The 12,871-nt window shown below is 44.0% G+C and overlaps 1 protein-coding gene across 2 annotated transcripts in view; it reads left to right on the top strand.

The window, feature by feature from the left end:
* The first annotated feature begins 3,708 nt into the window (after positions 1 to 3,708).
* CCDC175 (coiled-coil domain containing 175) overlaps positions 3,709 to 12,871 on the top strand; it is a 38,408-nt gene continuing 29,245 nt past the window's right edge. The window contains exons 1-2 of one of the 2 annotated variants that reach the window (XM_081191962.1): positions 3,709 to 3,851; positions 12,337 to 12,422. In XM_081191962.1, the coding sequence (XP_081048088.1) occupies positions 3,773 to 3,851; positions 12,337 to 12,422 (165 nt within the window). In that variant the 5' untranslated portion in view covers positions 3,709 to 3,772. Of the gene's footprint in view, positions 3,852 to 10,752; positions 10,901 to 12,336; positions 12,423 to 12,871 lie in introns of those variants that run through there. The other variant, XM_081191963.1, reaches the window with a different exon arrangement.

Raw genomic sequence — 12,871 nt, 5'->3', positions numbered from 1 at the left:
TTATGGTTCATTTAAGTACAGGGAAGACTGGAAATGGAGCAGAAGGAACCAGGAGATCCTGAGGGAAGTCTTACACTTGTTAAGGCTCTTCTCACAATGGAGCATTTATATGGGTCCTCCCCTGTATCAGATCCAATGCCAAACATGGCCTGATTTATCCCTAGAGCTCTGCCAGAAGACTGAATATCTACCTACTTCCTCCTCTGAATAAATTCCCCCCAATACCGAATAACGACCTCACCCAGATTCAAGCTTTCCCCACATTTAGGAGCGTTTGTTTCTGAATGGTTTGTACAGTTTGTAGTAAGGATCTCGCTCTGATGGAAACTGTGGCAAGTAACGGGGGGCTGGTCCATTAGGAAAAAGGGAGCACTGCTCCAACAACCTCAGTCTGCCCTCAGCCAGCCTCTGTACTCCTGCCTTTCAAATTACAATCCATGTGGTGGCCTTGGCGGGGTTTCCCTTGAAGAATTTAACAGGGGGAAGAATGGTGCAGGTGGGGAATTGGAATTACCTGGTAGGTGTCTCCGCTCTCAATGGCTCTGTCTCCACCTCCTGTTGATTTCCCTGTCTTCTGCTTTGCCAGTCCCAATGGGAACCAGCCAACACAGTCAAGCAGGGAGCAATTTGGGTATCTTGAACTCCTGGAAGCAAAGAGACAGATTATTTTGGCCCGCTAAGAATAGGGAAATGTATATTCTCTGTATGCCTCACTGCAGATCACTCTGTACTTGCTTGGCTGCCTAGAATCATAGAGTTGGAAGAGACCACAAGGGCCATCGAGTCCAACCCCCTGCCAAGCAGGAAACACCATCAGAGAAGAAGAAGAAGAAGAGTTTGGATTTGATATCCCGCCTTTCACTCCCCTTCAGGAGTCTCAAAGCGGCTAACAATCTCCTTTCCCTTCCTCCCCCACAACAAACACTCTGTGAGGTGAGTGGGGCTGAGAGACTTCAAAGAAGTGTGACTGGCCCAAGGTCACCCAGCAGCTGCATGTGGAGGAGCGGAGATGCGAACCCGGTTACCCAGATCACGTGACTACCGCTCTTAACCACTACACCACACTGGCTCTCCACATATGGTTGTCAAGCCTCTGCTTAAAGACCTCCAAAGTAGGAGACTCCACCACACTCCTTGGCAGCAAATTCCACTGTCGAACAGCTCTTACTGTCAGGAAGTTCTTCCTAATGTTTAGGTGGAATCTTCTTTCTTGTAGTTTGGATCCATTGCTCCGTGTCCGCCTAGTTTCTCCAACTCCAGATGTGTTCAGTGCTGAAGATACATATAAGATTTTTTTTTTTTTAGGACAGGGACAATGGTAGTTTGAAAATGCTTACAATTCCCGGCACCCTTAACATATTACAGTCTTCAGAATTCTTTGAGGGAAGCCAAACGCAATTGTGGCGTCACATGCAAACATGTTTCTATTCTGCCCCAGGATGAGCTCTACAAAACACATGCTGCAAGTTTTCCAGATGGCTAATTTACATCAAGAAGCAGGGGATGGGGAGGTGTTTGTGGGCAGTGTTTATTAGCAACTAGCTAATGATGCCAAAGGGACACAGGTGGCGCTGTGGGTAAAATCTCAGCGCCTAGGACTTGCCAATTGCATGGTCGGCGGTTCGAATCCCCGCGGCGGGGTGCGCTCCCGTCGTTCGGTCCCAGCGCCTGCCAACCTAGCAGTTCGAAAGCACCTCCGGGTGCAAGTAGATAAATAGGGACCGCTTACCAGCGGGAAGGTAAACGGTGTTCCGTGTGCTGCGCTGGCTCGCCAGATGCAGCTTGTCATGCTGGCCATGTGACCCGGAAGTGTCTGCAGACAGCGCTGGCTCCCGGCCTATAGAGTGAGATGAACGCACAACCCTAGAGTCTGGCAAGACTGGCCCGTACGGGCAGGGGTACCTTTACCTAGCTAATGGTGCCAGCAATACATACAATATCTCTTCCAATCTGTGAAACAATTCTGAAACTTTTTTTGAAAAGATGTTTTGTGATGGGGAAGGAGGATGGGAGTATACAGTAACTGTATACATGCTGCTTTAAAAAAATGAAAAGGCAGATATCCCACCTAGTACAAGTAATTTCGTTGTCCCCGAAGGGGGCAATGACAATAAAGATATTATTATTATTATTATTATTATTATTATTATTATTATTATTATTAAAGAGAAGAGTAAAGCTGATGGCTGATCCAGCATTTGACTTGCTGGGATGTACTGTAAATCTATAAGGCAATTTATGAAGCTGGATTTGCACTGCACACGAAGAACTCATAGTGACTTCTCTTGAACTGTTATGGTTATAATAAACCAGAAATGTCCCGCTACTGACTTCTCCATTCTTTATATTGTCTGTTCATGGTGATTTGTGCACATGACATTTTAGGGTAGCCATCTGCAATTTCAATACTATTTCCACCTGCAGAAGTTTTAGTGTGGTCTTGCTGTTCCAGTGAATATCCTGTAACTTCTTTTCTGAATCCTGTAGCTTTTCAAACCACAACTGATCTTTTTTGGGGGGTGGGGGAGGTTTCCCCACCTTTGTTATGCTATAGTCCCTCCAGACAGCAATAATGTGGTAGCCTTGGGATAGCACTGCAGAACAATTCAAAAAGCAGGATAACTCCACCGTCAAGTAGATGCTGCAGAATATATATACCTGCAGTGAAACTCGAGTCTGGAGCAGCTCCGAGGTGGAAATACATCACGGAAAGTTGTATTTCAATTTTCATTTTTCATGGTTCTTGAGCATAATTCAAGAGGCGAGCAGCTCGGATGCTACATATTTTCGCATTTGTACACACAGAACCCCATGCACCAGCTTAAGCTGCGTTGTTACACTGTATTTTTGTAATTCAAGAAAATCTTTAATAAAAAATATATTTAAAAAGCTGAGAAAGAAACTCTGTTGGGGGGGGGGAGCCACATATTGCAAGGAAAACATTGTGGAAAGGAGTCTTGCCTTGGGGCCAGAAGAGTCTGTAGGATAAACCACAAGTGGTTTTTTTATCAAATAGTTTTGCCCTGCACAGGTAAAACGCCACGCATAGTTTCAGGACCTTTTCATATTGCTTTTAAACAAACCGCTTTGAGGGTTGTTGTTTTACTTTCTCTTTTTTCTCCTTTTTACAATCTGGCGGTGTATACATTTTATGAAACAAACAAATAATTGAAATTTTCTTTCCCCTTCTACGTCAGTCGTCATGTGAACTGAAAGGGGGGCGCTAATAATGATCAATTCATTGTACTTAGGATGTAATGATTAGTTAGACATGATCATTAAACAGGGAAGGGAAGGTAGGCGCATTATTGCACATGCAAGTGCACACGCTTTTTAGGGAAGTTTTTAATGCTTAATGTTTTAGCATGTTTTTAGCCATCTGTTGGGAGCTGCCCAGAGTGGCTGGGGAAACCAGACAGATGGGCGGGGTATAAATAAATTATTATTATTACTATTATTATTATTAATTTAAAAAGGATCCCCCTTTTAAAAAATCAATGAAAGCCACAAACAAACAAAAATAGGGAGAGGGGTTCTGTTCGTTGTTCTTAAAGCACGGGCAGAGCATTTGAAGCGTCTGCGGTGTTGCTGCCCGGCTCCTGCAAACAGCGCAGCTCCCTGCACGCCTCCTCGGAGGCAAACCCCACCGGGTTCCATGGTTCTTGCTCCCAGGCAGGCAGGAAGGCGCGCGCAGGATCGCGGCCCGCGCACTAGGCCGCCTTTCGCCCCGTTGCCGTGGCAACCGCGCGGCCTAGCCTGGCTTTCGGCCGCGATGGATCCCCGGCCTCCGCCCTGCACCCGACCCGAGTCCACGGCGGCAGCGACGGCTCTGGGCCACTTGGGCAGCGTGGGTGAGCTGTTTTCCCTCCTCCGCGCCGCGGGAGCAGTTTCCTTCACAGGGATCAGCGGTTTTTTTTGGGGGGGGAGAATGAGGGGAACCCCCAATTTTGGCTTATTTTGGCGCACGGCTGGTGCTGCTCTCAGAGCTGGAGTGGGGAGACATTATTCTTCCCCGCGTCCAGCCCACTATCTGTCTGTCTGTCTGTCTGTCTGTCTATCTATCTATCTATCTATCTACCTTTATTAAATTTAGATCTCGCCATCATTTGATCTGAACGCCGCCTTCCTATGGTTAGAGCCATGCTCAAGGCGACTTGCCAGCCAGATGGGCGGGGTATAAATAAATATTATTATTATTATTATGAAACACAGCAGAAGTAGTCATAAACCATAAGTAGAATAATAGGAGTGTAGAATTGGGTCATCTAGTCCAGCCCAATGCACATCAAGAAATCAAGAAATACCCAGTCATTATAGGGCTGCCGCGTTCAAAAAGTGAAAATCAAGATACAAAAATACGCCGAAATCTACTTGGGTTGCCATACACCCGGATTTTCGCAAACACTTCTGCAATTTCCCGCCTAGAGGGTTTCCGATGGCCGAATCCCAGCTATGTCTGGGAAATTCCAGACTTGGGCAGCCCGTGATCGAGCAATTTCCACATAAAACATAGAAGTTGGAAGGGATCCTGAAAGTCTACTAGTCTGACCCCCTGCAACGCAGGAATCTCAATGAAAGCATCCCTGACAGATGGCCACCCAACCTCTGTGCTTTGTGGTGTAAGGAAAATACAGAAGCTTAGCCCCTTTTTGGTTGTCCTTTTCGCCCTTATTAGTCCTGCTTGCTGTTGTGTTTTTAAGAGCACTCTTGATATAGAAAGTTAAATCAAGGGCGCTTTCCCATGTCCTGCTTATTGAGCGTTCATTGCAGGAAAGTTAGATGAAGCTGACGTGCTTTTACTGAGCATTTTTTTTTATTTGTTTGCAAGTGGGGAGATTAGACGAAGTTCCATAAATAAAGTGCCACCCCTGCCCCACATCATTTTTCCTTTTCACTTTGGGGAAGCAGGATTGATGAGCCAGCTCTCCAAATCTGCTTTAATTGCCCAACCTAAATTTGCTGGAATGTGATTGAATCTCCCACCCCGAAACAGAAACCATTTGGAACTGCCCTAAATCTTCTGCATTTTTTACTTCCGTAGTAGGTAAAGCTTGCCTCAGACACATAGCAGTGAATTCAAGCTGCATCGCTAAACTTGGTTTAGCGAGGTCTGCTACAACAAGCCCACTTCCTTCCAAAATTGGACCTTTTGCAATAAGGAAAGTGACAGGAAAATGCTCAGTTGACCTCAGAATTATTCAAAATCACAAGCAAAGGAATATTTTTGACATGTCCTGATGTTCCCTGTGCACATTAACAAGGTGGTTATAATAATATTAAAACAACAAGTGCTCATAACTTTGAGAATCCAAATTTGTATTAAAAACATAATTAAAAACCTTAAGGGATAGTTATCTCCCCTCGGAATAAGTATGCTATTAATAACTATGCTATTAGTAATAATGCTATTAAAAGAAGTACCACGATCTTGTTGCTAAACCCTGCCATTATTGCTCCAAAGTAAGTAAGAGTAATGCCAGCTGTACAAAAACATCTTCGGGTACACAAATCTCACGTCCGGAGCATACCAAATCCAGATTAGAGGTCTGCTATAGGAGGAATGGAATAGTTGGTGATGCAGCTTCTGTGCAACAGATGCCAACAATTCGTAGTAGCTTTTAATTATAGCTAGTGGAGATTTCACCAGACTGGACTTTTCTGGGAATATGTTGCAAGGCTCATTTCAAACGTTGGAGGCTGTGAATCTTTATGGTTGTTTTTGTTGTGTTTTCTTCTCACGAGAGAGACGAAATTGATTTCTACTTGGAAATATGTTGAACGCTGTTAGGATGATACCGCTGAAAAATGGAAGCTGGCTCTGGAAAGCTGATAGAAAGAACTTGCTAAATAGAGCTTGCAACACTTTGTACATGAATAACAAAGCCACCCTTTTGTCACCTATTCTAGGTTTGATAATCTAAGGTGGTGGGAATCTTGGACTGGCAGTATGATGGTGGAGCCCAGGCATCTAAGGGCCAAACTATATATTCACTTAATTACACAGTGTGAGGTTTTTCCGTAAATAGAATCATAGAATCATAGAGTTGGAAGAGACCACAAGGGCCATCGAGTCCAACCCCCTGCCAAGCAGGAAACACCATCAGAGCACTCCTGACATATGGTTGTCAAGCCTCTGCTTAAAGACCTCCAAAGTAGGAGACTCCACCACACTCCTTGGCAGCAAATTCCACTGTCAAACAGCTCTTACTGTCAGGAAGTTCTTCCTAATGTTTAGGTGGAATCTTCTTTCTTGTAGTTTGGATCCATTGTTCCGTGTCCGCTTCTCTGGAGCAGCAGAAAACAACCTTTCTCCTTCCTCTATGTGACATCCTTTTATATATTTGAACATGGCTATCATATCACCCCTTAACCTCCTCTTCTCCAGGCTAAACATGCCCAGCTCCCTTAACCGTTCCTCATAAGGCATCGTTTCCAGGCCTTTGACCATTTTGGTTGCCCTCCTCTGGACACGTTCCAGTTTGTCAGTGTCCTTCTTGAATTGTGGTGCCCAGAACTGGACACAGTACTCCAGGTGAGGTCTGACCAGAGCAGAATACAGTGGCACTATTACTTCCCTTGATCTAGATGCTATACTCCTATTGATGCAGCCTAGAATTGCATTGGCTTTTTTAGCTGCCGCGTCACACTTTTGGCTCATGTCAAGTTTGTGGTCAACCAAGACTCCTAGATCCTTTTCACATGTACTGCTCTCAAGCCAGGTGTCACCCATCTTGTATTTGTGCCTCTCATTTTTTTTGCCCAAGTGCAATACTTTACATTTCTCCCTGTTAAAATTCATCTTGTTTGTTTTTGCCCAGTTCTCTAATCTGTCAAGGTCGTTTTGAAGTGTGATCCTGTCCTCTGGGGTGTTAGCCACCCCTCCCAGTTTGGTGTCATCTGCAAATTTGATCAGGATGCCCTTGAGTCCATCATCCAAGTCGTTGATAAAGATGTTGAATAAGACCGGGCCCAAGACAGAACCCTGTGGCACCCCACTAGTCACTCTTCTCCAGGATGAAGAGGAACCATTGATGAGCACCCTTTGGGTTCGGTCAGTCAGCCAGTTACAAATCCACTGAGTGGTAGCATAGTCAAGACCGCATTTTACCAGTTTCTTTACAAGAATATCATGGGGCACCTTGTCAAATGCCTTGCTGAAATCAAGGTAGGCTACATCCACTGCGTTCCCTTCATCTACCAGGCTTGTAATTCTGTCAAAAAACGAGATCAGGTTAGTCTGACATGACTTATTTTTCAGAAATCCATGCTGACTATTGGTGATCACAGCATTCCTTTCTAGGTGCGCACAGACCGTTTGCTTAATGATCTGCTCCAGAATCTTCCCTGGTATTGATGTCAGACTGACTGGGCGGTAATTATTTGGGTCCTCTCTTTTCCCCTTTTTGAAAATAGGGACAACATTTGCCCTCCTCCAGTCTGCCGGGACTACGCCTGTTCTCCAGGAATTCTCAAAGATGACTGCCAGTGGTTCTGAGATCACATCTGCTAGTTCTTTTAATACTCTTGGATGCAGTTCATCTGGCCCTGGAGACTTGAATACATCTAAACTGGCCAAGTGTTCTTGTACTATCTCCTTAGTTATTCTGGGCTGTGTTTCCTTTGCTGAATCATTTGCTCCAAATTCTTCAGGTCGGGCATTGTTTTCCTTAACGGAGAAGACTGAGGCAAAGAAGGCATTGAGGAGTTCAGCCCTTTCTGTGTCCCCTGTTTGCATTTCACCATCTTCTCCTCTGAGTGACCCCACTGTTTCTTTGTTCTTCCTTTTGCTACGAACATACCCATAGAAGCCTTTTTTGTTGCTTTTAACCTCTCTAGCAAGCCTGAGTTCATTCTGTGCTTTAGCTTTTCTGACTTTGTGTCTACACGTGCTGGCTATTTGTTTGAATTCCTCTTTGGTGGTTTCCCCCCTTTTCCATTTTTTGTACACATCCTTTTTTAATCTTAACTCAGTTAAAAGTTCTTTAGATAGCCACCCTGGCTTCTTTAGGCACCTTCCATGTTTCCGTCTCATTGGTATTGCCTGACGTTGTGCTTTTAGTATCTCCCTCTTAACAAACTCCCAGCCATCATGAACTCCCTTTCCTTTTAGTATTACTGTCCATGGGATCTCACCCAGCACTTCCCTAAGTTTTATGAAGTCGGCTTTCTTAAAGTCAAGAAATTGAGTCCTAGTATGCTTGGCTGCTCCTTTCCGCTGTATAGTAAACTTCAGAAGAGCATGATCACTCGCGCCTAATGATCCTTCCACTTCTACCCCACTAACCAGATCATCAACATTGGTTAGGACCAGATCTAAAATGGCTGTTCCTCTTGTTGCTTCTCCCACTTTCTGGACAATGAAGTTGTCTGCAAGGCCAGTGAGGAATCTGTTTGACCTTATGCTCTTGGCTGAGTTTGACATCCAACAAATATCCGGGTAATTGAAGTCCCCCATTACTACTATCTCCCTTCCTTTTGCATGCTTGGCCATCTGTTCCAGGAAGGCATCATCTATGTCCTCCGTTTGGCTTGGGGATCTATAGTAAACTCCCACAATGAGATCTCTGTTATTCTTCTCTCCCTTAATTTTGACCCAAATGCTCTCACTTTGGCTTTGAGGTTCTAAATCTTGGATCTCTTCACAGGTATACACATCCCTGACATATAACGCCACTCCTCCTCCTTTTTTGTCTGGTCTGTTTCTCTGAAATAGATTGTATCCCCCCATTATTACATTCCAATCGTGGGACTTATCCCACCAGGTTTCAGTGATGCCTATTATGTCATATTTAGTTTGCTGTACCAAGAGCTCAAGCTCATCTTGTTTATTTCCCATGCTTTGCGCATTAGTGTACAGACATTGAAGTCCATTAATCATTCCCCCATGTCTTTTATTTAAGGATTTTTTCCTCCCACCACTAGGTCTGCGTGGTGTTTGCTCCATTTGGTCTATGACATTTGGATGATCATCTTCATCAATTGATAGGCTCCTACCTTCAGGAGCACTGTCTCCCTCCCCCACATTAGTCAGTTTAAAGCCCTCCTGATGAGGTTTCTGAGATTTTTGGCAAAAACATTTCTCCCAACCGTTGTGAGGTGCAGCCCATCGCTTGCCAGAAGTCCATCTTCAAGAAACTGCAGTCCGTGATCTAAGAATCCAAACCGTTCCTGTTTACACCATCTGCGAAGCCAGCTGTTCACTTCCACTATTTCCCCCTCTCTCCCTGGGCCACGTCGTTCAACTGGGAGGACAGATGAGATGACAATTTGTGCATTTAGTTCCTTCAATTTCCTGCCGAGAGCCTCGTAGTCTCTTTTGATCTTCTGGAGGCTATTGCTTGCAGTGTCATTGGTTCCCACATGAACCAAGAGGAAGGGGTATTTGTCAGTGGGTTTTATGATTAATTGCAGTCGTTCAGTTACATCTTGGATCTTAGCCCCGGGGAGACAGCACACTTCCCGAGACATCTTGTCAGGCCCACAAATCACTGCTTCTGTTCCCCTCAGTAGGGAATCCCCTATCACCACTACACGCCTCCTCTTAGGTTTGGTCGGGGTTCTTCCATGAGCTGTCCGTTCCAAGGTCGCCTGCACATTCCCTGAGGACTGACTTTGCTGCTCGTCTTCATATACCTGATCGACTGAAATGAGGGAGAGATCCTCAAATGGAGTCTGCTCTTCGTCTTCCATGCTAGGGGAGAGGACCTCAAAGCGATTGTGTAATTCTAAACAATCAGAACGAACCCTGGGCCTCCTACTTCTTTGAGTCACGTTTCTCCATATATCTGGCTCCTGTGTTGATGAACTAGCCTCCTTCTCAGGGGAGTCCCCTGTCTCCTCCTTGGTGGGGACGGTGTGCTCTGTTGCTTCCAAGAAGAGCTCCAGCTCTCTAATTCTTTGGAGCGTAGCTACACGTTCCTCCAGTTGCTGGACTTTGTCTTTTAAGAGGGCAATCAACATGCAATTGCTGCAGGTAAAGCTGCCTGCAACCTTTGGCAAGATGGCAAACATTGCGCAGGAACCGCAGGCGACAGCAGCTGTTCCCTCCCCCTCCATCTTGAGAATGTGTCGTTGGGGGTGGCTACAGCAGTCCTCCATCATAAAAAGCGTGAAGACAGGACAAATAACTCCCCACACAAAAAACCTAGGTCTCCCCCAACAAACGTTTGAGACTAGCTCCCCTAAATCTAAAAGATGGATCAAACTGCCCTACTACCTCTGATAAGCTCCTCCCACAGCTAATCACCTTCCTCAACAGAAACCCTGCCCCCTCTGACCTTTGCACAGGGAGAACAGCTAATCAGCCACAAAGAAACTCAAACAAATACAAGAAAACCCTTTTTGCTTCCTTCTTCAACTGCTTCCCTGCAAGCTCTGAGCCCAGTTTTAATGGGAAGGCAGGATAAGGAAACTGAAGACTTAAGCCTTCTTCTCCCTGTGCTTTTCCTTCCCAGTAAGACTCAATCTCTCCTATGCTTGCAATTATTTAAGGAAATGATATGTGGCTGTATGCTGCATAATTATGTGAATTTAATTTTGGCCCTTTATTCTCTGCACTGCATTGCAGACGGAAAGAACGATGTCTCTGATCTCTGCTGCTCTGCAGCGCCATCACCACCAATGGCCAGAAGGTGGTATTGCAGCTCCCTCTCCATAAGGGAACTGCTGTTGTGTAGAATCACTAAGAGTTTCATCTGGCCCTTTAAAGCTGCTGGTTCTGGTTTACAGCTCCTCATTGACTGGCTTCTTCCTTTTGACTGTTTGCCTCTGGGCCACCAGCCCTGACAGTGAAATGTAAGGTATCAAAGAGTGTGCTGAATTGAACCTTTAGCAGATTATTGCAGTCAGTATAGCAGGAGATGACATAACATCACAAGACAGCTGTAAATCTTAAGTGCAGGTGAGTTCCCTTTTGATGCGCTCATTGGTACATAATATTTAGCTGACAAAAGAAAACTAAATCTGTTCCTTTCAGCTGATCTAATGCATAAATCTTGCAATCTACATCCTAGATTGCCACACTGTCTTCAAATTAGAATAGCATTTTTAATTAACGTGAGGACCCAGGTAACAGTCCAAGGCAGCACAATTTCAAGGCTCAGTAGCCAGATTATTTTTTCAAAAAACATGCCTTGGTTGGAAGAACCTTGAGTGCCAGCTAGATTGAACAATGTGACATTTATTTATATGGTATACTCAAAGGCCCGATGAACATTATCATTTATAGCTCTAACTGGTAATGCTACTTTGTGATTAACTCAAATAACATTTGGTTTATTATCTGTTGAGATGTAGTTTCTTTTTAACCAAGCAGAGTTCATGAGACCACTGAGGAAGACCAAGGTCAACATGATTTTGACTGTTTATAGTCTATTCATATTTTTGCGTGCTGTGTGATATATAATGAGGCACATTTGTCATGTTTATGAATATTAGATTTATTTATACTACTTGTGTTTGGATTTTAATTTTTTTGCTTTGGATACAGCTAGAGATCCATATTGTTCATTTGTAATTGGTACTATGTTACATTAACATTTTTTTTGTATTATATTAGCTTGTTTATATTCTTTCATTACGCCTTTAGTTCATCAAGATTTACTTCCCCTTGGCATTACTTACCCCTGGAGAAATTACAGCTGGTGGTGGTTATTATTTTTAATTTAATAAAATGTATTATGTGCCCTTCACCAGCAGGTACCCCAGGGGGGTTACAACAGTATAAAATTCAGAATTGAAAACTGTTAAAACAGATTAAAGTCATAGGGATAGGGTTAGTTTAGAGAGAGCTGAGCCCAGGCTTGGACAAGACACTCGGCCAAAACTTAGCTTAGCTCAGCGTGCCAGCAAAATGGAAAGGCAGAAGTAAAGCAGCTGTAAGCTCCTTTCTGGGAGCCAACACACACACACATTCACACTATCACAAAGTTTGGATTAGTGGGACATGCAAGCCAGGTCAGTAGGGTTCTGAAATACAATTGGTTTCATCTTTGGCCCTCTTTAAGAGCCAATTGAAAACATTTTAATTCTCCTAGACTTTTAGTGGGGACTGATGGGGGATATTTTGCTGGGTGGAGCTGCTGTTGTAAAGCTGGGGATGGTTTTGGCATTTGCTGCTGGATATTGACAAGTAGGCTTTGAATAATATTGCTGGCTGCTATTTTATATCGTGTTTACTGTAAATCTGCAAATTGTTCAATTTAGTAATGTTTTGTTGTCCACTCTGGGATCATGAAAGAGATGAAGGGTGGGATATAATAATAAGTACGGTAAATCTGAAAGCTGCAGCATATTACGAAGATTTAAGATTTTATTGTTTCCCCAAATTTTATTTAGAAAAACAGCTTCAGAATGAAGGGCTTGTGTTCAACAAGGAAACTGTGCAGCACTTTGAAGATGCTATTAAATCCATCAAGAAACTGGTAATGTCAGAACTTAAACAAGCAAAGCTTTGGGACACATAAAAAATAGGGAACTGTGCACTTCTCTGATTACCAAACTTGGACCTGATCAAATGAGGTGCCTTGGATTTACAGCTGGTTATTTGGGATGCAGTCAGCTGCCTCCCTAGACCATTCTGCTGCTTTACTAGAATTTAACAATCAGAGAGGGTCTTTGCTAGTAGATCTTCAATCTTCAAGAGCTATACATATACCTTGAAACTGTCATTCTGTTCCATCCTACACCCAGGGCATTGAGCACCTTGTGTCCAGGATACCTCTATTACTCTAGAGCAGGCATAATATTGCACACAGGACAGTACCATAGCTGTCAACTTTTCCCTTTTCTTGCGAGGAATCCTATTTGGAATAAGGGAATTTCCCTTAAAAAAAGGGAAACGTTGACAGCTATGGACAGTACCATGATGAAT

This window comes from Podarcis bocagei, assembly GCF_964188305.1.
Source record: "Podarcis bocagei genome assembly, chromosome: 1".
NCBI classification, from domain to species: domain Eukaryota; kingdom Metazoa; phylum Chordata; class Lepidosauria; order Squamata; family Lacertidae; genus Podarcis; species Podarcis bocagei.
This window is presented reverse-complemented; position numbering and strand designations above follow the sequence as displayed.